The sequence below is a fragment of the Oryx dammah genome, unplaced genomic scaffold, assembly GCF_014754425.2.
Source record: "Oryx dammah isolate SB20612 unplaced genomic scaffold, SCBI_Odam_1.1 HiC_scaffold_11, whole genome shotgun sequence".
Taxonomy (NCBI): domain Eukaryota; kingdom Metazoa; phylum Chordata; class Mammalia; order Artiodactyla; family Bovidae; genus Oryx; species Oryx dammah.
Genome location: NW_024070195.1, coordinates 12,302,039 through 12,322,915, shown reverse-complemented (window position 1 = coordinate 12,322,915; position 20,877 = coordinate 12,302,039). Strand labels below are relative to the sequence as shown.

At 35.5% G+C, this 20,877-nt stretch overlaps 1 protein-coding gene across 2 annotated transcripts in view; it reads left to right on the top strand.

The window, feature by feature from the left end:
- Positions 1-20,877, top strand: part of NUP153 (nucleoporin 153) — a 67,527-nt gene that overhangs the window by 13,393 nt on the left and 33,257 nt on the right. Inside the window, exons 2-11 of one of the 2 annotated variants that reach the window (XM_040249318.1) lie at positions 1,535-1,757; positions 7,519-7,767; positions 7,924-8,063; positions 8,143-8,271; positions 10,709-10,825; positions 10,916-10,960; positions 11,062-11,118; positions 13,501-13,647; positions 16,233-16,285; positions 16,592-16,694. In XM_040249318.1, coding sequence (XP_040105252.1) covers positions 1,535-1,757; positions 7,519-7,767; positions 7,924-8,063; positions 8,143-8,271; positions 10,709-10,825; positions 10,916-10,960; positions 11,062-11,118; positions 13,501-13,647; positions 16,233-16,285; positions 16,592-16,694 — 1,263 coding nt within the window. Of the gene's footprint in view, positions 1-1,534; positions 1,758-7,518; positions 7,768-7,923; positions 8,064-8,142; positions 8,272-10,708; positions 10,826-10,915; positions 10,961-11,061; positions 11,119-13,500; positions 13,648-16,232; positions 16,286-16,567; positions 16,695-20,877 lie in introns of both variants that reach the window. The other variant, XM_040249317.1, reaches the window with a different exon arrangement.

The following is a 20,877-nucleotide window of genomic DNA, read 5'->3' as shown; positions in this document are numbered from 1 at the left end:
ATGCCTTTCTGAAAATTTATTTCTTGGAAGCACTTTGAAGTATTTTGGAATATGGAGAAGTAAATAAATATTTAAATGTAAATAGCAAAATAATAAACGTGTGTTTTTATAAATACTAAATCTTGGAGTAGGTGTAGAATCTTTGCCAGAAAAGCTGGTGCTCTGTAACACTAGCGTAGGAAAGGGGAGCAGTGGATTCGTGTTTTTCAGTAGTATTCCGTGGCTGTTGGTTTCATGGGTTGCTAGAGAGTTGACATTACAGATCTGTTCAAAATGTCTGTTTGGAGCAAAAATAAGTGCTTATTTCCTAGTCGTTCCCTACACCTTTTCAGATAATCAGAAGATACTGTCCAAGTGCCTATATCAGAGGTATCTTCCATCTTTTCTATTGACAGGATTTTTCAAGTCCTCTTTGTCTTGGGTTTGCTTTCAAGCTTTATGTGTACTACCTTAACTTTATTGTTTTTTTGTGCCTGCTGACTCATTTTTTCCTCTTCTGTGACTTTCTGATCCTATTCTGTGAAAGAGACTGTTGCCTGAACCTGGCTACCTCACCCCAGGTTGTTTCTGCCAGCCTTTTTTCTCATTACAAATGAAATTATCAGTGTATGTTTCTGTTAATACTTAGTAAATTGTGAAGTGCTTTCACATTATTTCATTTGATCTTCTTTATAATTCCTATCAAGTAATAGTAGGAAAGGGTGTTATTCTTATTTTACCGAGAGTAAATCAGAGTACAGCCTGCTGACCCCAAAGTCCATGCTAGATATTCCGCAGCAGTTGTGTTTGTACCTTGGGCCCATGACTTCATTATTCCTCTTCATTCATCAAGTGGCACTGTTAAAAGCAGTTTTATAAAATTGTGAAGATTAAATTGAATAATGTGTATAAACTGCTGAGAACAGTGTCTGACACATGGCAAAGCTATAATGAACATTAATAATGCTGATAATTGTTGTACCACATCTTTTTCTCCCTTTAAAAGTTACTGTAATGTAATTCTTGGGTTTTAGGCAACATTTAATATAACAAAATTTTCCCATCAATGAAAGTCTTAGATTTTTTTATGTTGCATTTGTTGTCTTACTGCCTTTTTATTCATCTAAATTTTTGTTGTTAAAGAATGTACAGTAAAATATTTGCTTGAGGAAGCTGTTGAAGGTATTTATATTGCTTTAATATGCTGGGATCAAGATGGCTACCTTTTGTCTGGGATTATAGCATTTTAGTGCATATCTTACTACTAAATCTAAAATTTATATTGTTTAGTTGAAAGCCTGTTGGGGTTTTTAAGGATTAGAGTCATTTGGGGCACTTATTGGCTCATGGACACATGTATGTAGAAGAAAGAAAAAAGTAGGAATTTCATAAAGTCTATAGAATTAGTAAAATGCATTATGTCAGTGTTAAGTAACTAAATTTAGGAAACTTTGTTGGAAATAGTTATGTTTTGCTCGGTATGGCTTTCTGTATATAGGTACTTATTTTAAAAGATAAATTTCTAAACTGCCTTCCATGTTTTCCTCTTCAACAGGGCATTCTTAGCAGGGTTACAGAATCTGTTAAGAATATTGTGCCTGGATGGCTACAGAGATATTTCAGCAAGAACGAAGATGTATGTAGCTGCTCAACAGACACAAGAGAGGTGCCGCAGTGGCCAGAAAACAGGGAAGATGACCATATATACTCTGATGAGGAGAGCGCGAACATTCATGATGGGAGAATCACTCCTGAGCCAACAGGCAGTAATACAGAAGGTAAATAAAATGTGGATATTTTGTTTTGAATGATAGGTTTTCATGCCTTAGTCTAAAATATTTTTATATTGCCTAGCTGTGGTAAATCTAATTGTGTAGTACAGAAACCATGTTGGAGGAGGGTGAGGATCACCTTCAAATTGGTATCTCTTTAATTTAGCAGCTTTTTGTTTATTAAGGGAGGTTGAAATACTGTATCAGTTGAGCACCAGATCTGGTGTTAGACATTGGGTTTGAATTTTCACACCACCGATTGTTAGTTGTGGAATTTTGGTCAAGATAATCTGTTCTCCTCTGTGCGCTCCTAAGTGGTTTTGAATAGTGAATGTGAATGGGTCCTGGAACTAGGAGCAGAGTGTCAAGGCCCCCCAGCACGTGGGTTTGGGTGTGGTGAAGCTGCAGTTGGCTCCTGTCCGCCTCAGCCCACTCAGCTGGGCTGTTTCCTTAATCTTAGACTGAGCGGCCCTGTTCTAAATGCGTTTTGGATTTACTTAAGGCGTTTTCCTGGGGTTTGCAAATATTTAATAGCTTCAGGTAATGCACGAATGTGACATATTTGGGAATATTACTCTGTCATTGCATTTCATGTATTTTTTATAGCTTTAATGAGATGTACTTCAATAAATGGGTTCACCCATTTAAAGTGTATAGTTCAGTGATTTTGTTGTTGTTTAGTGATTTTTAGTATATACAGAGTGTTTCACAGTTGATTTTAGAACATTTTAATTACCATCCTTCCCCACCCCATTCCCCTGAAATCCTACACCCATTAGTAGTCACTACCCATCCCTGCCCCAGGCAACCACCAATCTGTATCTATAGATTTGTCTAGACTGACGTTTGATACAGATGGAATCATAAAATATGTGATCTATTGTGACTGGCTTCTTGCACTTAACATGATGGCTTCGAGGTTCATCCATGTTATATCATGTATCAGAACTTCCTTTTTATTGCCAGATATATTTCATGGCTTAGATAAACTACATTTTATTTATCCATTTACCGGTTGATGAACGTTTGTGTGGTTTCTACTTCTGCAGGATTGAGAACACTCCTTTTTTGAGTATCCTGTGCACGTTGTTTTGTGGATGTGTTTTCTCCTAGGCGGTACCTGGGAGTAGAATTGCTGGGTTATCTGGTAATTTAACATTTTGAGGAAAAAACTATTTTTCTAAAATGACTTCCCACCGGTGGTGTGTGAGGAATGCAATTTCTTTACCCTGGCAGTGTGTGAAGAATGCAATATTTTTTTTACTTCTTTCTTTCTTTTTTTAAAATATAGCTCTTCTGGTAGATGTGAAGTGGCATCTCATCGTGATTTTGATTTGCATCTTCCTGATCGCTAATAATGAGCATCTTTTCATGTGCTTACTGACCATTTATATATCTTTGGAGAAATGGGCTATTCAAATCCCCCTTTTCCATTTTTCACCAGGTTATTTTTCTTTTTATAATTGAATTGAAAGAGGTTTTGATGTATTCTGGATATAAGTCTCTTATGTCTACATGATTTGCAAACATTTTTCTCCCATTTTAGCTTCTTGATGGTGTCCTTTGAAACACAACAGTTTTAAATTTTGAGGTCCACTTTGTCTCTCAAGTATATATTTCTTTTCAATTTATTTATTGTTTTCTTTCGCTGCATGTTTTGACTTCCAGTTACAGCAATTTTTTTGGTAACTTAAGTCTTGTCTTGCCTCAGTAATTGATGTGAATATGTGCCTATTAATTTTGGTATACTTAGTAACTTATTTTCCTGCCTGATTTGCTTTTAGTCAGAACTAGTGAGCGTGATATGGGCTGAAAGAGGGATTCTTATTTTGGAGAAGTGGCAAATCTAAGTTTTCTTAGTGATACTCAATTTGGCTTAGTCTTTTTTATTAGAGTAACTTAGGGTGTTTTAATATCTGTACTTTTCAAGATCTCTTTCTAATATATTACCAGCAACCGTCTGGAGGTTTTACTTGGTAGGCCTCTAGGGTGACTGCTTCTGTGTCATTCTCTTTTCTGACATCAAGTGGGACCCCAACTTCTCTCTTTTGACTAGAAACCTGGAGTGTGTACCACCATATATCTACCGTGACTGAACCTTTTCCATCCTAATGCTTGTGGGGATTAACTAACTTGAAGAATTCAGTTTAGGTATGAGATAAATGGAGTGTCTCATTGTACAGCTGTGAGGTTCCTTTTTGTTTGTGTGTTTGTACTTTTGTTGAAATGATGACAGTGGTCTGCCAAGGTTCATTCTCACTTGGATTTTATTCATTATATTATTAAGTTTACACAGTAGCTTTCTATTATATCTATACATAATACACATACCTTTGTGAGTAATTTCTAAATTTAAATTATTGTGGAAATTTTCAAACTACAAAAGGAAGGAGGAGGATAGTACAGTAAACCCCTCGGACCTGTTAGCCAGTTTCAAGGACAGCCAGCTTATGGCTGACTTTGTTTTCCTCATTCCCACATCTGTTCACCCACCTTCTCATTCGAACTCCTCTGATTTAGAAGCAAGTTGTGAGCAGCTTTCAATACTAACTTCAGAAACTTGGTGGCATTTTCCCTCTGTCTTGTCTTAGAGCTGACTCCTGCTCCTGTCTTAAAATCTGTAAGTTCTAGGCAGTTCTCTTTTGGCAGTCTGCCTCTGTCTTTCTCAGTATTCAGTACTTACCACCACATAATGTGTGACTACAGTATCAATTGATAACTCTCCTGTGTGATGAATGTAGATCTGATTAGAAAGGGCCATCACTTTGTTTACTCTGTGAAACATTATTCTTAAATTTGACAGTGCGTTCTCAAAACAACTTAGACATACTTGCTCTTAAAGTAGTGTAAAATTATTGAAGGCGAAAAATAATTTAGATGTAACAATCTTGCATGTTGCTTACTAATTACCAGTGTAACTCATATATTAATAGTAACTGGAGCAGGAGAATATTGTACATCCTTCAAATAGCACATTGCAGTATGAGCACTTATAGAATCTGCAGCCTCTTTCATATCTGTTGTCTGCAGCTTTCTGCTTTTATGCACCTCCTTGTATTGCGTGTTTTAGTGATGGTGAGCCATTACCTGTCTAGATTTCTTTTACTCAGTTAATGGCATTAATCAGTGAGGAGAACCTCAAATAATTTACAGGATAGATTTTTATTGATTCAGTAAGAGTTCAAACCTCGGAGCGGGACACCCACAATGGTGCATCTAACATGCTGGTCAGCCATGGACTGAAATTGTAGACTATGCTGGCTGATTAATACTGTGATATCCTAGGTATACTCTCAGAAAGTGAGCATTTATGGCTGATGTGAATCTGTAGATGACATGACCTAATTTAGTCTTACTATCCCCAAATGTGTCCTTTCTTGGGCCTGGTTTAGAGGGTAAGGAAGCTATATAAACCGAAAAAACTGGCATTGCTGTTAGCAGCATACCTTCCAGTAGAAGTGTATCATACTAGATTGCTTTTTCTCTATGGCTTCTCTATCTACCAGATTGAGTAGATGTCTGCCAATATCTTGAAAATATCCTATGGGATAAACTGCTGCGGGGATGAGAATGGGTCAGTAAAAAGCACTTTTAGGATCTGCTACAAAATTAGAATACTTCATGCTATAAGAAACATTTCAGCCTATGTGTATATGAATCCTGACTCTGGAGATAATTGAAATATGATAATCTTTAGATACCAATAGGTGTAAGTGCCAGTTCCAGTAGATTTCAAAGCTCCTGCCAGTTTCTCCCTTAACTTGAGCAAACTTGGTAAGAAATGATTACATTAAACACTAATTTCCCATTCCCTTCCCCTCAGCCCCTGGCAAACACCATTGTACTTCTGCTGTGACTTTGACTGCATACTTCAAATGAGTAGAATCATAAATATTGATCCTTCAGTGACTGACTCACTTCACTTAGCAGAATGTCTTCAGAGTTCATTCACATCGTTCTGTGTCTTGGAATTTATTTCCTTTTTACAACAATAATATTCATTGTATGTATTAACCACGTTATTCATTCATCTGTTGATGGACACTTAGGTTTCTCCCAACTTTGGCTCTTGTGAATAATGCTGTTATAAACATGGTTATACGGATCTCTTTGAGACTCTCCTTTCCGTTCTTTTGGATATATACCCAGAAGTGGAGTTGTTGGGTCATGTGGTAATTCTGTTTTTAATTTCTTCTGATAGTAGCTGTCCTTAAGAGTGTGAAGTGGTATCTCACTGGTTTCGATATGCATTTTTCTGTTTAGAAATGTTGAGAATCTTTCCATATGCTTGTTGACTGTGTATCATCTTTGAACAAGAGTCTGTTCAAGTCCTTTGCCCAATTTTTAATCAGATACTTTGATTTATTATTGTGCTGCTAAGTCACTTCAGTCTTGTCCGACTCTGTGCGACCCCATAGACAGCAGCCCACCAGGCTCCCCCGTCCCTGGGATTCTCCAGGCAAGAACACTGGAGTGGGTTGCCATTTCCTTCTCCAATGCATGAAAGTGAAAAGTGAAAGTGAAGCCACTCAGTCGTGTCCTACCCTCAGTGACCCCATGGACTGCAGCCTTCCAGGCTCCTCTGTCCATAGGATTTTCCAGGCAAGAGTACTGGAGTGGGGTGCCATTGCCTTCCCCGGATTTATTATTGTAGGAGTCCTTTATATGTTCTGGATATTAACACCTTATCATATATATGATTTGCAAACATTTTCTATTTTTATTTCTGTTTCTCTTATTCCTTAAGTTGCCTTTTCCCTCTTGGTTATCATGTCTTAGTTTTAAAAACTTAAAAAAACACAAAAGTTTTTTAGTTTGATACGGTCCCACATGTCTTTTTTTCTCTTGTTGCCTGTCATATCTGAGAAATCATTGCCAAGATCGGCATCTTAAAGCTTTTCTGTTTTTTTTTTTCTGTAAACATTATATTTTGGAGTCTTATATTTAGATCTTTAATCCATTTAGTTTTATTTTTGTGTATGGTGTAGGAAAGGGTCCAGTTTCCTTCTTTTGCCTGTGGATATCCAGTTTTCCCAAAATTACTTATTGAAGAGACAGTTCTTTCCATTGACTGTTGTTGGTGCTCTGTCAAGGATCATTTGACCGTGTGTGCAGGGATTTCTCTCTTGGCTCTCTGTTCTATCCTATTGGTCTACATGTCTATCTTTATGCCACCACCATGCCTTTGATTGCTGTTTTGTAATAATTTTTTGAAATCAGGAAGTGTGACATCTCCATTCTTGTTCTTTTTCAGGATTATTTTGGTTATTAAGGGTCCATTGAGATTCAATAGGAATTTTACGACGAATTTTTCTATTTCATCAGAAAAGGGTCATTGGGTTTTTTTTTTAAAGGAATTGCATTGACTCTGCAGATCACTTTGGGTAGTATTGACATTTAACAATTTTAGGTCTTTCAGTCTAAGAATATGGGATGTTTTTCCGTTTATTTACATCTTAAATTTCTTTCAGCCATGTTTTATAGTTTTCATCATGCAAGTTCTTTCACTTCCTTAGTCAATTCCTAAGTGTTTTATTCTTTGTGATGCTACTGTTAATGGAATAACTTATTTTTCATTGTTAGCGTATAGAACAAAACTGATTTTTGCATGTTATCTTGAATTGCACTTATCACAGGAGGCTTCAGTGTTTTGAATGGAAGTTATATTTATTATATAGTATATTTTCTTGAAACAAACACTTTTATTTTGATAGTATATTGCTTTTTCTAAACTGAGTGTTAATAATGTTATTGCTGTTCTCTTTAGAACCCTCAACAACTAGCACCGCTTCAAATTATCCAGATGTATTAACAAGGCCTTCTCTTCATCGGAGCCATTTGAATTTCTCCATGTTGGACTCTCCTGCGTTACACTGTCAGCCCTCTACATCTTCGGCATTCCCCATCGGCAGTTCTGGATTTTCCCTCGTAAAGGAAATTAAAGATTCTACCTCTCAGCATGATGATGATAACATCTCAACCACCAGTGGGTTTTCTTCAAGAGCTTCTGATAAAGGTATTCTTGGCATTTGGTAGTAAATAATTTTGGTAGTTGAAAATAAATTTCATGGGATATTTTTTTCTAACTTGGCTGTCATTTTCATTTTCTATTTATAAAAACATAGGCCTTGTTATTAGTGTTATTACTGTGCATTGCATATTTTTATTTCAGATATAGCTGTTTCAAAGAACACTTCAGTGCCACCTCTGTGGTCCCCAGAGGCTGAACGTTCTCATTCATTCTCACAGCACACTGCCACCAGCTCAAAAAAACCAGCATTCAACTTGTCTGCCTTTGGAGCACTTTCTCCTGTGAGTCCTAATTTGATTTGATTTAACCACATTAGTTTTGAGTGCTTGTCTTATAATTTATCATTATGTTTCTGTGCAGTCACTTGGGAACTCTTCAATTTTTAAAACAAGTCAACTTGGAGATTCTCCTTTTTACCCTGGAAAAACAACATATGGTGGGGCAGCAGCCGCTGTAAGACAGTCTAAACTACGGAACACACCATATCAGGTCGGTTTGAATAGAAGGGTTTATACCTTTTTTCTTTTAAAAATAAGTTAACTATTGTCACTCAAAAAAAGTTTTGGTCCATTTATTCTTTGGCGAAATGATAAAACTGTGGATTATATTCTTTTCATTTAGGAACTATATTAATATTATTTTGGACCAAAGTGAACATTTTATCCATTATTTTTGTGTGTGTGTTTTAGAAAGTATGGTAGTTAATTCCTTTTTTAAAAAGTTGAGGTGTATGTAACATATAGTAGAATTTACCCTTATCACAGTATTTGTATTTTAACTAAATAAATACAGTTGAATAACTACTTTGGCACTCAAAATACTGAATAAACATTTCCATCATACCAAAACATTACCTTGTGCAACTCTGAGGTCAACCCTTCTTTGTACTTCCACCTCTTGGCAACCAGTATCTGTTTTCTTTTCCTGTAGTTTTGTTTTTTTTTCCCCAGGATGTCGTAAATTTAATCATATACTGTGTATTTTTTGAATGTGGCTTATTCTGTTTAGCATAATACACTTACGCATTATGCAGATCAGTCTGTATTTACATATATCAGTAGTTAATTCCTTCTTATTGCAGTTATAATACAGTTTGCTTATCTACTCACTAGTAAAAGGATGCTTAGATTATTTCTAATTTTTGTCTATTGTGAATAAAACTGCTGCTGCTAAGTCGCTTCAGTCATGTCCGACTCTGTGCGACCCCGTAGACGGCAGCCCACTAGGCTCCCCCGTCCCTGGGATTCTCCAGGCAAGAATACTGGAGTGGGTCGCCATTTCCTTCTCCAGTGCAAGAAAGTGAAAAATGAAAGTGAAGTCGCTCAGTCGTGTCCGACTCTTCGAGACCCCATGGACTGCAGCCTACCAGGCTCCTCCGTCCATGGGATTTTGCAGGCAAGAGTGCTGGAATGGGGTGCCATTGCCTTCTGTGAACATTAATTTTCATTTCTCTTGGGTATATTCCTAGAAGTTGGACTGCTGAGTCACATGGTATATGCATTAATTTTATAATAAACCACTGGAGTGTTTTCCAAAGTGGGTGCTACCCCTTTGCATTCTCACCGTACGGTCAGCACTTGTCATCAGTTTTTTAATAGGCACGTAGTGATAATTCCAACTAACTGTGGTTTTGCATTAATGGCAACCTGCTCCAGTATTCTTGCCTAGTACTCTGTCCCATGGACAGAGGAGCCTGGTAGGCTACAGTCCACGGGGTTGCAAAGAGTTGGACACGAATGAGCGACTTCACTTTCACTTTCACTAATGACCATGATGGTGCTTATTTACCATCAGTATATCTGGGGTGAAGTACGTGTACAAATGTTACTGCCCATTAATAAAAATCTAAATATTTTATTGAGTTACAGTATGAAATATTAGTTTTAGGTATGCAACATAATGGCTTGATATCTTTATACATTATGAAATAACCACAAGACCAGTTACTATCCATTGCCATACAAAGTTGTTAAAATATTGTTGAATGTATTCCCTGTGTGTACATTACATCCTTGCGACTTATTTTATATATGGAAGTGTAGACCTGTTAATCCCCTTTGGCAATTTAGTCTGTCCCTTTTGCTCATTTTTAAATAAGATTTTCTTTCTTATTTATGAGTTTTGAGAATTCATTATTCAGGGTGTATGTCCTTCATTAGATACATGTTTTGCAGATATTTTCTCCCATTCTGTGGCTTATCTTAATACCTTGTCAAGAGAAGTTTTTACTTTTGATGACATTCAGCATATCAGGTTTTTGTTTTTTTGTTATTTTTCCTTTTATGGTTCATGCCTTTGGTGTCATGTCTAGAAATTTTTACCCAACCCAAGGTCACAGAGATTTTCTTCTGTTTTCTTTTAAAAGCTTTATAGTTTTAGGTTTTAATTTAGACCTTTGATTCATTTTGAGTTAAAATTTTATGTATAGTGTGAGGTGTGGATCAAGATTCATTCTTTTAAACAAATGAATGTCCATTTTTTCTAGTACGTACTGTTTGTTGATAAGATTGTACTTTATCCATTGAATTGTCTTTGCACCTTTTTTGAAAATGAATTGACTGTATATGTGGCTCTATTTCTGGACTTACTATTCTTTTGACGTGTGTGTATGTGTATATCCTTTTGTCAACACTGTGCTTTGTCTTGATTGCTATATCTTTATAGTAAGTCCTGAAATCAGGTACTCTTGAGTTCTCCAAACTTCCCTCGCCCCTCACAGGATTCAGAGAATTGAAATTTTCAATTAAGGCATAAAGAAAAAAAGTTGAACATGAGCTTAATGATACCACCCAAAGACAGGTTGCTGTTAATAGTTAATTCTTTTTCACTTTGCACATAAAATTCTGTTTCATAGTTATTTTCACTCTCTGAAATTTGTGCTTTAGAGTATAAAGTTCCAGCAAATAACTCAAGGTTTACATTATAGGCACCAGTCAGAAGACAAATGAAAGCTAAGCAACCCAACGCACAGTCCTATGGTGTCACTAGTTCAACAGCTCGGAGGATATTGCAGTCCTTAGAGAAGATGTCAAGTCCTCTAGCGGTAAGTTTTTAAAATCACAATTAAATTCAGGAGTATAGCAAAATTTAAGCATAGTGAGAAATCTTAATTTCGTTATTTCAACATTAACAGGATGCAAAAAGAATTCCATCTGTTTTTTCTTCTCCTCTGAATTCTGTAAGTGGACTTTTAAATCTTTAAAGAGGTACATTTTCACATGTTGGTGATATCATATTTTTCAGTTTCCCATCCATTCTAATGGTATTTTATGTCTTTAGCCTCTTGATAGGAGTGGGATGGATACCACCACAGACCTTCAGGCCAAAAGGGAAAAGGTAAGCCTTCTTTAGCATTTATCTAAGGTACTGGCGGTTTTGTATTTATTTTTAAGTTGGCAAATACACAAATTGGCTTTAGTTGATGGTCATTAGGAAACATGTTTGAAAAAAATGGATTTTTTTTAAAACTTGGATTTTGCAGCTTCTTGTGAGGGCCTTAGCACATGCTGTATATGTAGTAGATGGGATATATTGGTTATGTCTTGGCATTTCCATTTTCAGTATCCTGGCAGTCTTTTTTTAGTTGATTTACAATATTGTGTTAGTTTCAGGTATACAGCAAAGTGAATCAGTTATGCATATACCTGTATTCCCTCTTTTTTTAGCTGCTTTTCCCATATAGGTTATTACAGAGTCTTGAGTTCCCTGTGCTGTACAGTAGGTTCTTATTAGTTAACTATTTTGTATATTTCTGGCAGTCTTTATATGAGTAACTCTTAGCTTTTGATAAATGAAGATAGGCTTGAACAGAGCTTGACATGTTTAATTAGCAGTTCACTGAACTAAAGTTCTCATTGAACATAGTTATTTTGTAAACTTTCCTCATAAACATTGTCAAATCAGCTACGTGTGATAGGATTTCCAGTTTGCCTATCTTCCATCAGTCAGCCAAGACAGCAAAGCTAATGAAAAATATAATACAGTTATATCTTGATAACCCTTTTTATCACATTCTATTTGGTTAAAATTAGTTTGGGGTTTTATTGTGAGAAATAAAAATGCTTGATAGTTAAGGTTAAAGAGGTATAATTTTTGTCAGTTATATTTATGGCTAAGTGCCCTTAAGGGAAAGCAGATTTCCACATCATTCCTTGTAAAGCATTTATTACACCACCAGGTTCCCTCAGGAGTAATTGATTAAAATTATCATAAATCTCTGAATTAATTGTAGGAACTGTGTTCAAGATATTGGTAAATGACAATTATTTTACTGCAATTCTGATGCAGAAAAGAAAAGATTAATTGAGCTTTTTCTTGGGATAGCATTGTTTCTCAATTTTTAGTATTACCTTATGGCTCAGCTGGTAAAGAATCCTCCTGCAGTGTGGGAGATCTGGATTCGATCCCTGGGTTGGGAAGATCCCCTGGAGAAGGGAAAGGCTACCCACTCCAGTATTCTGCCCTGGAGAATTCCATAGACTGTATAGTCCATTGGGTTGCAAAGAGTTGGACACAACTGAGACTTTCCCTTTCAGACATTTGTAATAAGGCAAGAGGGAATTCATTATTGGTTGCTGTGATGGGATTAAGTTAAGCCATTATCTGCTTTTCTGTGACTCATTTATATCAGATTGTTTAAAAAGAAATAAAATTTTAAAATTGTGTCATAAGAGAAGTTCTCATAAGCAAAAATTTTATTAGTGATTGAGTATAGTATCAGTTAATGGGGTTGCAAGAGTCTGACACAACAAGTGAACAACGACAACAATGGTTTCAGTAAAATTTTGGTAGCAAATGCTAGGAAATATAAAGGCCAGGATACAGTATTGTTGTTCAGGTTTCACAGTTGCAATCAGAACAGTCTACAGAATAGACTTTCTCATTGAATTATAGGATCACATTTGTGATGAGGATTTAGGGAAGATCTAGTGACTAGATGGAGGCTTTGCCCTGGAAACCAACATTGTTCACAGCTGCTGCTGGATGAAAGGACTGTATTCATAGTATTATAATCTTTGGACAAAGTAGAAGCTCTTGGCTTTATAGTCATCTCACACCAACTGGAGTTTTGCTGTGTTTCAGTGTACCAAAAGACGTTGACATAACACTTGTGTTCTTCGATAACAAAGCTAGTTTATCTTAATATTTGGAATTCTTCACTGTGCTTTACTAATCAGACTTAAATTGTAAAGACTTGGTTTTTAAATAACAGTGGAGGAAAGATTACTTGGAGAGATTTGCACACATTTTAAGCAATTCAAGTTTTCATAGCTAGTTAAATATTTATAACTGAAGAAAATATAGATAGTAATTTGGGGGAAAATGTGGCAAAATCAATTTTGATTCATATATTTGAAATTCATCCTGTAAAAGCTTAGAGTAGTCAAAATGCTCTGCAGAAGTTTCCTTGTGTGTGTCACATGTGTGTGAAAAGTCATTAAGTTTAGAATAAAACAGTGAAACCATTTTGAAAGTATATGTGTATATAGGTATATGTCTAAATAAATTAGTACTTACATAAATTAATAATATAAATGTTAATACACATTTGTTTACTTTTAGTTTTTCCTCTTAGTGTTTGTTTGCACCCACTGTATATTTCTCTAGAACTAGGTACTCATAGTCTCTAGGTTATATTAACTATTGTCAAATAATTTTTAGACATGCATAGCTGGTATATGAAAATAAGTTTGTCTTTGATTTCTGCCTCTCTGTAAGGTGGACTCTCAGTACCCCCCTGTGCAGAGACTCATGATCCCAAAGCCAGTTTCCGTAGCAGCAAATCGAACTGTTTATTTTAAACCATCTTTGACTCCATCTGGTGAATTAAGGAAGACTAATCAAAGAATAGATAAAGAGTACAGTGTAAGTATGTGTTTATTTTCACTAGTCTTTGAGTATTGATTAAAATGAATAAGAACACATTGTAAAGTACAAATAATTTACTGTTGGCAGTCTAGCAACTAGATAATGAGTAAAGTTTGTGAATTAGTGATTATGAATTGGTATGGCTTTTAATGGTTGACATCTTGGTCATATCCTGAATTAGTGTTTACTAGCAAGCATTGTTTATATTAAATAATTTTGCCACACTACCTTTATTTGTGTGTTTTGTCTGTGTTGTTGAGCTATTTGAAAATTTCAGATATCATAACTGTTCACCCAGAGTACTTTGGTATACTGTATGATACACTAGTATCTCCTGTGTTACCATGTTTAAGAAAGTTAATGTTAGTTCCTTCCTAATATTACCTGATAATCTAGTTCATATGTTGTTTATAGCTGCTGCTTTTTGGCCACTGCTCAGCTTGTGTGATCTTAATTCCCCAACCAGGGACTGAACCCTGGGGCTCTGGCAGTAAAAGTACTAACCACTGGGTAGCCAGGGAATTCCCTATAGCTGCTTTTTTGAGCCGGTATCCAGACAAGTGTGTTACTTGTGGTTTTGTCTTTCTAGACGTCATATCTTTACCCTCACCACACTGTATTTATTTTTCTGTAACTTCTTCATTGAGATATGATTCGCATACCTTGCTGTTCACCTTAAAGTTGATAGCGCAGTGGATTTAGTGCGTTTACAGTTGTTCATCTTTGTCACTAGTCAGTTGTAGAACATTCTCATCGTCCTCTCCCCCACATCTCATATCCATTAGTAGTCACTTCCCACCCCTCCATCTCCAGCCTGAGGCAGCTGTTTATCTTTCTCTTTAGATTTACTTATCTGGACATTTCATATGTATGAAATCTTAAAATAAGTAGTTCTTAGTGTTTGGCTTATTTCACATTTTCATCATTAGCATAATGTTCTCGTTTCTCTTCGGTCTTACACCCTGGAGTAGAATTGCTAGGCACATTGGTATTTGAAAAGGCCAGATCATTTGTCTTCTACTTTGTCTCAGATCCTGGGTCTGTGTGTTTTCCTGTGTCATTTAACTAAAGTGTGTTCTTTTTCCATTTATAAAACATCTTCCTATTTGTGCCTTTGTTGGTTTAAGCTTATTGAATCTTCATGACAACTCAATTTCTTGAAAAATTTCAAACTGAAATTGAGAAAATAGTACGGTATATACCTATTTCCTTTAACTTGACTCACCCATCTTTAACATTTTGTCATATTTGCTTAATCAGACATTTAAAAAATAATTTGAACATAATTTTGGACTTGCAGGAAAAATCTTAAGAAGTCCACGTTTTTATCTTTTTCTGTATTTCTACAAACAAGAAATTCCCTCACATACCTGAAGAAGTTACCCAAACCAGAAAGAAACTTAGCATCAGTACAATACTGTTAATTGCAAATTTTGTTAAGATGCCAGTTGTCCCAAAAGAACAAAAATGGAAGATCATGTCTTAAATTTGTCAAATCTCTTTATCGCCTTTAGTCTAGAACAGGTTTTTTGGTTTTTGGGGGGTTTGTTTTTTGGTATTTCATAACATTGATATTTCTGAAGGAGTACAAGGATGTTTGTTGGCTCATGATTAGATTCTGGTTAGGCACCTTTGGTAGTAATACCACAGAACAAATTCTGAACTCTTCTCAGTATCATATTACAGGGCACTTTCTGCCAGTTTGTCCCGCACTGATGGTGTCATCAGCAGTTTAGGTGGTGTCAATGGGATTTCTTCACTGTGAAGTTGCTAGTATTGTACCTTTTATAACTAATAAGATAACTTTGAGAGTATAAATATCCTTTTTACCCACCACTGTTAGCAGTTTTGATGATATTTGCCTGAATCTTTTATTTGTAGATGCCAAATGGTGGTTTTCTAATTCTACCATTTCTTCTACCTTTATGAAGTTGGTTTTCTACTGTAGGAAGTTTTCTCTATGTATGTATTTCTCTATGTATTTATTTGTTTAAGTCAGTGTAAATTCTTAAATTTGATAAGATTGTAATCTTTTACTAGCATTATTTATTTCGATGCTCACTGTCCCATATTTGGCCTTTGAACCGGCTCATGTCCTTTTAATATTTTCACATCATTTTCCAAGCACTTAGTTGCTTTTTAATGTTATAAAACAACCCAGGCTCATCTTGTGAGTTTTCAGCCCCAGCCCTGAAATCAGCCATTTCTCCAAGGAACCCTGATTCCTTTAGATGGAAGAACTCTTTAAGTTGCATAGAATCATTTCAAAAGGACCGTCCGTGTAAATTTGATTGCACATTTAATAGGCCATAAGTAAAAGTATTTGTGTGGTTGATAATGTGTATTAAGTTTGTATGCTACAGTTTTGTTTAAAAGACAGTTGTGCTTATTATCAGTTTACGTATATAATCTCACTGTAACTCTTGGTCATCATTCAGGTGACAGGGTATAAGTTGTAGATTTTAAAATTCATTAACTAAACAACTGTCAAATTCCTGCTTCCAAATATTAAAGTTCACAGATAAAAAGGTGGTGTTAAAATTAAATAAGCAGCTATGTAAATATGTTCTTTTTTTTTTTAGGCTGATTATGAAAAAAATACAACACCAGCACAAAATAGAGAGCAACAAGAAAGGTAATGTCATCTTTATAGTGAAGCTTCTTTGTATTTTTTGTAAGGCCTATATTTGATATATATCTGCCTTCTTGAAGATTAAAAAGGTTAAAGAAATAGAAACTACACATAGAAATCTACACACATAGAAAACTACACATAGAAATCTGTGAGCTTTTAAAATCACATTCAGCTGAAAATTTATTTTCTTAATTATTGGCAGATCGTTTTTTTTTTTAATATTAACAAGTTATGGACCAGAGTAATATATCATTTGTTTTAATTTTCTTTTTCTTTGCCTAGTGGCTTTTCTTATCCAAATTTCAGTATGTCTGCAGCCAATGGTTTATCTCCTGGAGTAGGTGGTGGAGGTGGCAAGATGAGGCGAGAGAGAACACGTGTTGTGGCATCTAAACCTCAAGAGAAGGAGGTAAGGTTACACTCTTTAACATGTATTTTGAAGTATCTTAATACCTTGAAGTTCATTATTAAAAGTTTCGATGTGGTGATACGGGGACACCTGGAGGTCCCTTGGAAGGATGCAGTTAGGAGAGACCCAGCATAGGAATTATCTGCCATTGAAACAGTTCCTTAAAAGTGTGTGTGTTTTAAACTATTAGGCTTTTTAAACCATCTTCACTGTGACCTAATCTAATACCTTAAATTTCTTGGGTATCACTAGTCTAAAGCCATAATTTTTCAAATAAAACTACTGCAATTGAAATTATTTGACCCTTGAAATACTATTATGTAGTTAGGTTTTGCCCATTCCTGAAACATGATGTGTTTGTCTCATGGGCCTTTTCCTTATTATTTGTGAAATTTATCAGTCTTGCAAAAAATAGCAGGTTTTCCCTGTTACGTATTTATCCAGTATGAAGACTCAGCACAGCCCATTCTGCAGGGTGCATTTGGGTTGATTCCTATACACGCCAGTGTGAGCATATATGCACATCTCCCCCAGCACACATGCAGTACTCTCTCCAGGCTACTTGTCTAGGAATGGAATTGTTGGATTGTAGAGGATGATACACATCTTGCCTTATTGCTCTTCAGGGTAGTTTTACAGTTTAATGCTTCCACATAACAGTAGGTAGATCTGGTTTTCCTTTATTTTTACCAGTACTTGATTTTTTTTCTTTTTAATATTAATGTTACGAATGTGAAGTGGTATGCCATTGGATTTTTAATTTGCATTTCCTTCTTTACTAGGGTGAGGAGACATCGTTTTGTGAGTTTCTTGGCCATTTTGCGTTTTCTCTTGATCCATTTTTTTTTTCCCCTTTGGGTTATTTCTTTTACTGGGAAGAATTCTTTATGTATACTGAACATGAAAGTTTGAAAACGATAAGGACTAACTGGAGATTGGTTAAATTAACTTTTCTGTCTAGGTTGCACTGTATATTTTCTAACTACGTGGAGTTGTATCTGGGTCCATTTCAGTCTTGTGTAAATCAGTTTCAGCCTAGCTCAGTCTTTGAAGTTATTTACATCGTACTTTGATTTGTGCTTTTTTTCCTAATTGAAATTGTATTTGTGACTTTCTCATTGACCCATGAGGAATTAGGAGTATGTTTTTAGGTTTTTAAGTAGGAGGTCTTCTGTAACAGTTTCTGTTGACTGAAATTAATGTTTTGATTGAAATTGCTCTGTGTGTCTGTGTGTCTGTGTCTGTATGTCTGTGTCCTTCGTATCTATTGGTATTTTGTTTTGCAGCCTTGCTTAGAGTGAGAGGTCTGTGTTTTTCATGATTTTTTTTTTTTTAATCTCCCCTTTTCCTGGGCTTGTGCCTCTCTGACTTATCAGAAGCTTGACTTTGGCAGTTTGGGCTTTCTGCCATATGCCTGTTGGGTTCTGATATTTGAGATCATGCTGGGGACCTTGGCTCAGTTACGGGTCTTGAGACTCTTTGCCCTTAGGTTTTACTTGTTGCTGCGCTAGAGTATGGGGAAGGGAGGGAATGTAGTACTGCATTACAACATCTTGAAAATAAAGTTGATCATGTAGCATATAAAATTTTGTACTTAGCAAATTTTTCTTTTCTGCTTGAAACTCTTTATATTGATTTGATTCATTACATTTAGAAAATGAGTTGTTTGCCTTGCCTGTGTATACATAACAAAATGAGTATCTCATTAATAAAGGATTAGGTAGTTCTTTAGAAAAGATTTTATATTTATTAGTAAAATGTGTGGCCCCACCTTCTTAAAAGTTTATCCTGATGAGAGGAAAGCATTAGCTTGGTTTATTGTTTACCAGGTGACAGATTGTGAGTTTTATTTCCCTTTAGTTTCTGTTTTTAAAGATATGGTTTCTAGGATCTTCAGCTGTAGCTTAGACTGGTCTATATAGCTCAGTTTTAGCTGTCTTGCAGATAGATAAGTGTTTAATATAACTTTGCTGTTTTGAGACATTTGGAGGGGGTTTAAAAATTTGTTGACTTTTAAACTATCTGGTTTACTAACTGAGGAGTTTTATGAAAATCAAACCCCCTTTATCACCTTCTCCCTTCTCTGGACCCCCCTCTCTATTCCTGCCAACTGCTGGTTTTGCACCCCAGGATGCCTCCCCTAACCTGTCTGTCCCTGCTTTGTTCCACTCTCAAGTTACAGTCTCCACATTTCTGAGGAAAGAGATACTAATAATTTGTGGCTGCCCAAATTAGTTGCCTAGCCTGTGGAGTTTTTTCCCCCCAAACTTTTCATTTGGAATACTGCTGATTTATGTAATGTTGGGATAGTCTCGGGTAGACAGCAAAGGTAGACATGAAGTTCTGAGGCTATATGATACATATTTAACTTTTTAAGTAACTGACAGACTGTTTTCCCCAAAGCAATTGTAACAGCAGTGGATGGGGCTTTTGTTACTCTACATCTTGATCAGTAGTTGATTGTCATCTTTTAAATTTTAGCCATTCTGCTTTGTGTATGCCGATGTCTCATTGTAATTTTAATTTGCCTTTCCCTCTTGCTTAATATTTTGTTCTTGTTTATGTGTTTATTGGCCATAATATCTTCCTTTGAGAAGTGTTAGTTTAGAACTTTTGGTCTTTTAAAAATTGGGTTGTCTTACTATTATTGAGTTGTAGGAACTTTGTAAATTCTAAATCCAAGTACTTTGTCAAGATAAATGTCTTAAAATATTTTCTCCCAGTCTGACTTGCCTATTCCTTTTTCTAATAGGATCTTCTGATTAGCAGATGTTCTAACTTTCATGAAGTCTCAACTTAAACATTTTTCCCGTTATATTTACTAAGAAACCTATCCCTGTCTACAAAAAAAGTCTTCCTGTGTTTTCCTCTAGAAGATTTATAGTGGTGCTTCTGTTGAGAAGATTTTCCTACTTTTCTTTTTGATTTCGTATATGGTCCATAGATTATTTAGAAGTGGATTTAGTCATGATTTTAATGTTTTGAAATGTATTGAGACTTGCTTTGTACCCGAGCACATGGTCTGCTTGCTGAGTCTTGACCATTGTGTATTCTATGGTTGTTGAGTGTCAGATACGATGACTGATACTAATTCTAACATCATCTTTGTTCTTACTGAATTTTGTGGGGAGTGGGGAAGGGAGGGATGTGTCTAGTGAATTATTGAGATATGAGTTAAAAGTTGGCAGTTTTTACTTGGTGAATTTGTCTTTTTCCTGTTAATTATATCATTTTTTGCTTGTTTATCTTGAGGCCCTCTTTGGTATGTACACCTTATCTATGGTGGCCTCTCAATAATTTGCCCCTTTTAATATTACTAAATGTCCTTTAAAAAAGTCTTTGGAAATATTCTTTGTCTTGAAATCTACTTTATCTGGTATTTAATATAGCCAGCCACTCTGATACTAAAATATGCCTTCTTAGGGTTACTATTTGCAAGTTAAATTTTTGTCCATCCATTAACTTCCAATCTATTTATCTGTCTTTATGTTTAATGTAAGTAAATCTCTTACAGACAGCATGTAATTGAGTCTTGCTTGCCCTTTTTAAAATTTTCTAGTTGGCCTGTTTACTTATAAATAACATAATTACTGGTATGGTTGGATTAAGGTCTACCTTTTTTATTTTCTATTTTCCCCATTTTTTTTATTTCTCTCGTTCTTTTTGAAAGCTTCTTTCTTTTGGGTTAATTAGATATTTCTTAGCATTCCATTTTTCGTTGGTTTTATCTCTCTGACCCTTCTCATAATTTACACAGTCCTCTTGGGATTATGGTGTCTTTAACTTTTTAAATTCTACTTTGTGTTAATATTGATCATTTCCTATAAGATTTAAGAATCCTGTAACTTTATAGTTCGATTTACCACCCCCTTTTCCTTGGTATTTTATGCTATATATCATTTATATTACATTTAGATATGCTGTAAATCCACAGTACATTTTTGCTTTACTTACTTAATGTGTATTTTAAAGAAACTAAGAGGAAGAGATGTTTACTCACATATTCTCCATTTCTTCCAGAAATCTGAATTTCCATCTGGTGTCATTTCCCTACACCCTGAAGAACCTGTAGAGCAGGTTTTAGTTTTGTTTTATCTCAGTGCCTTTATTATACACCTGTAGTTTACACAGATTTGCTCTGCCAGAGATTTGGAGAGTTTATATGCAGACTTGGGACTCCCCT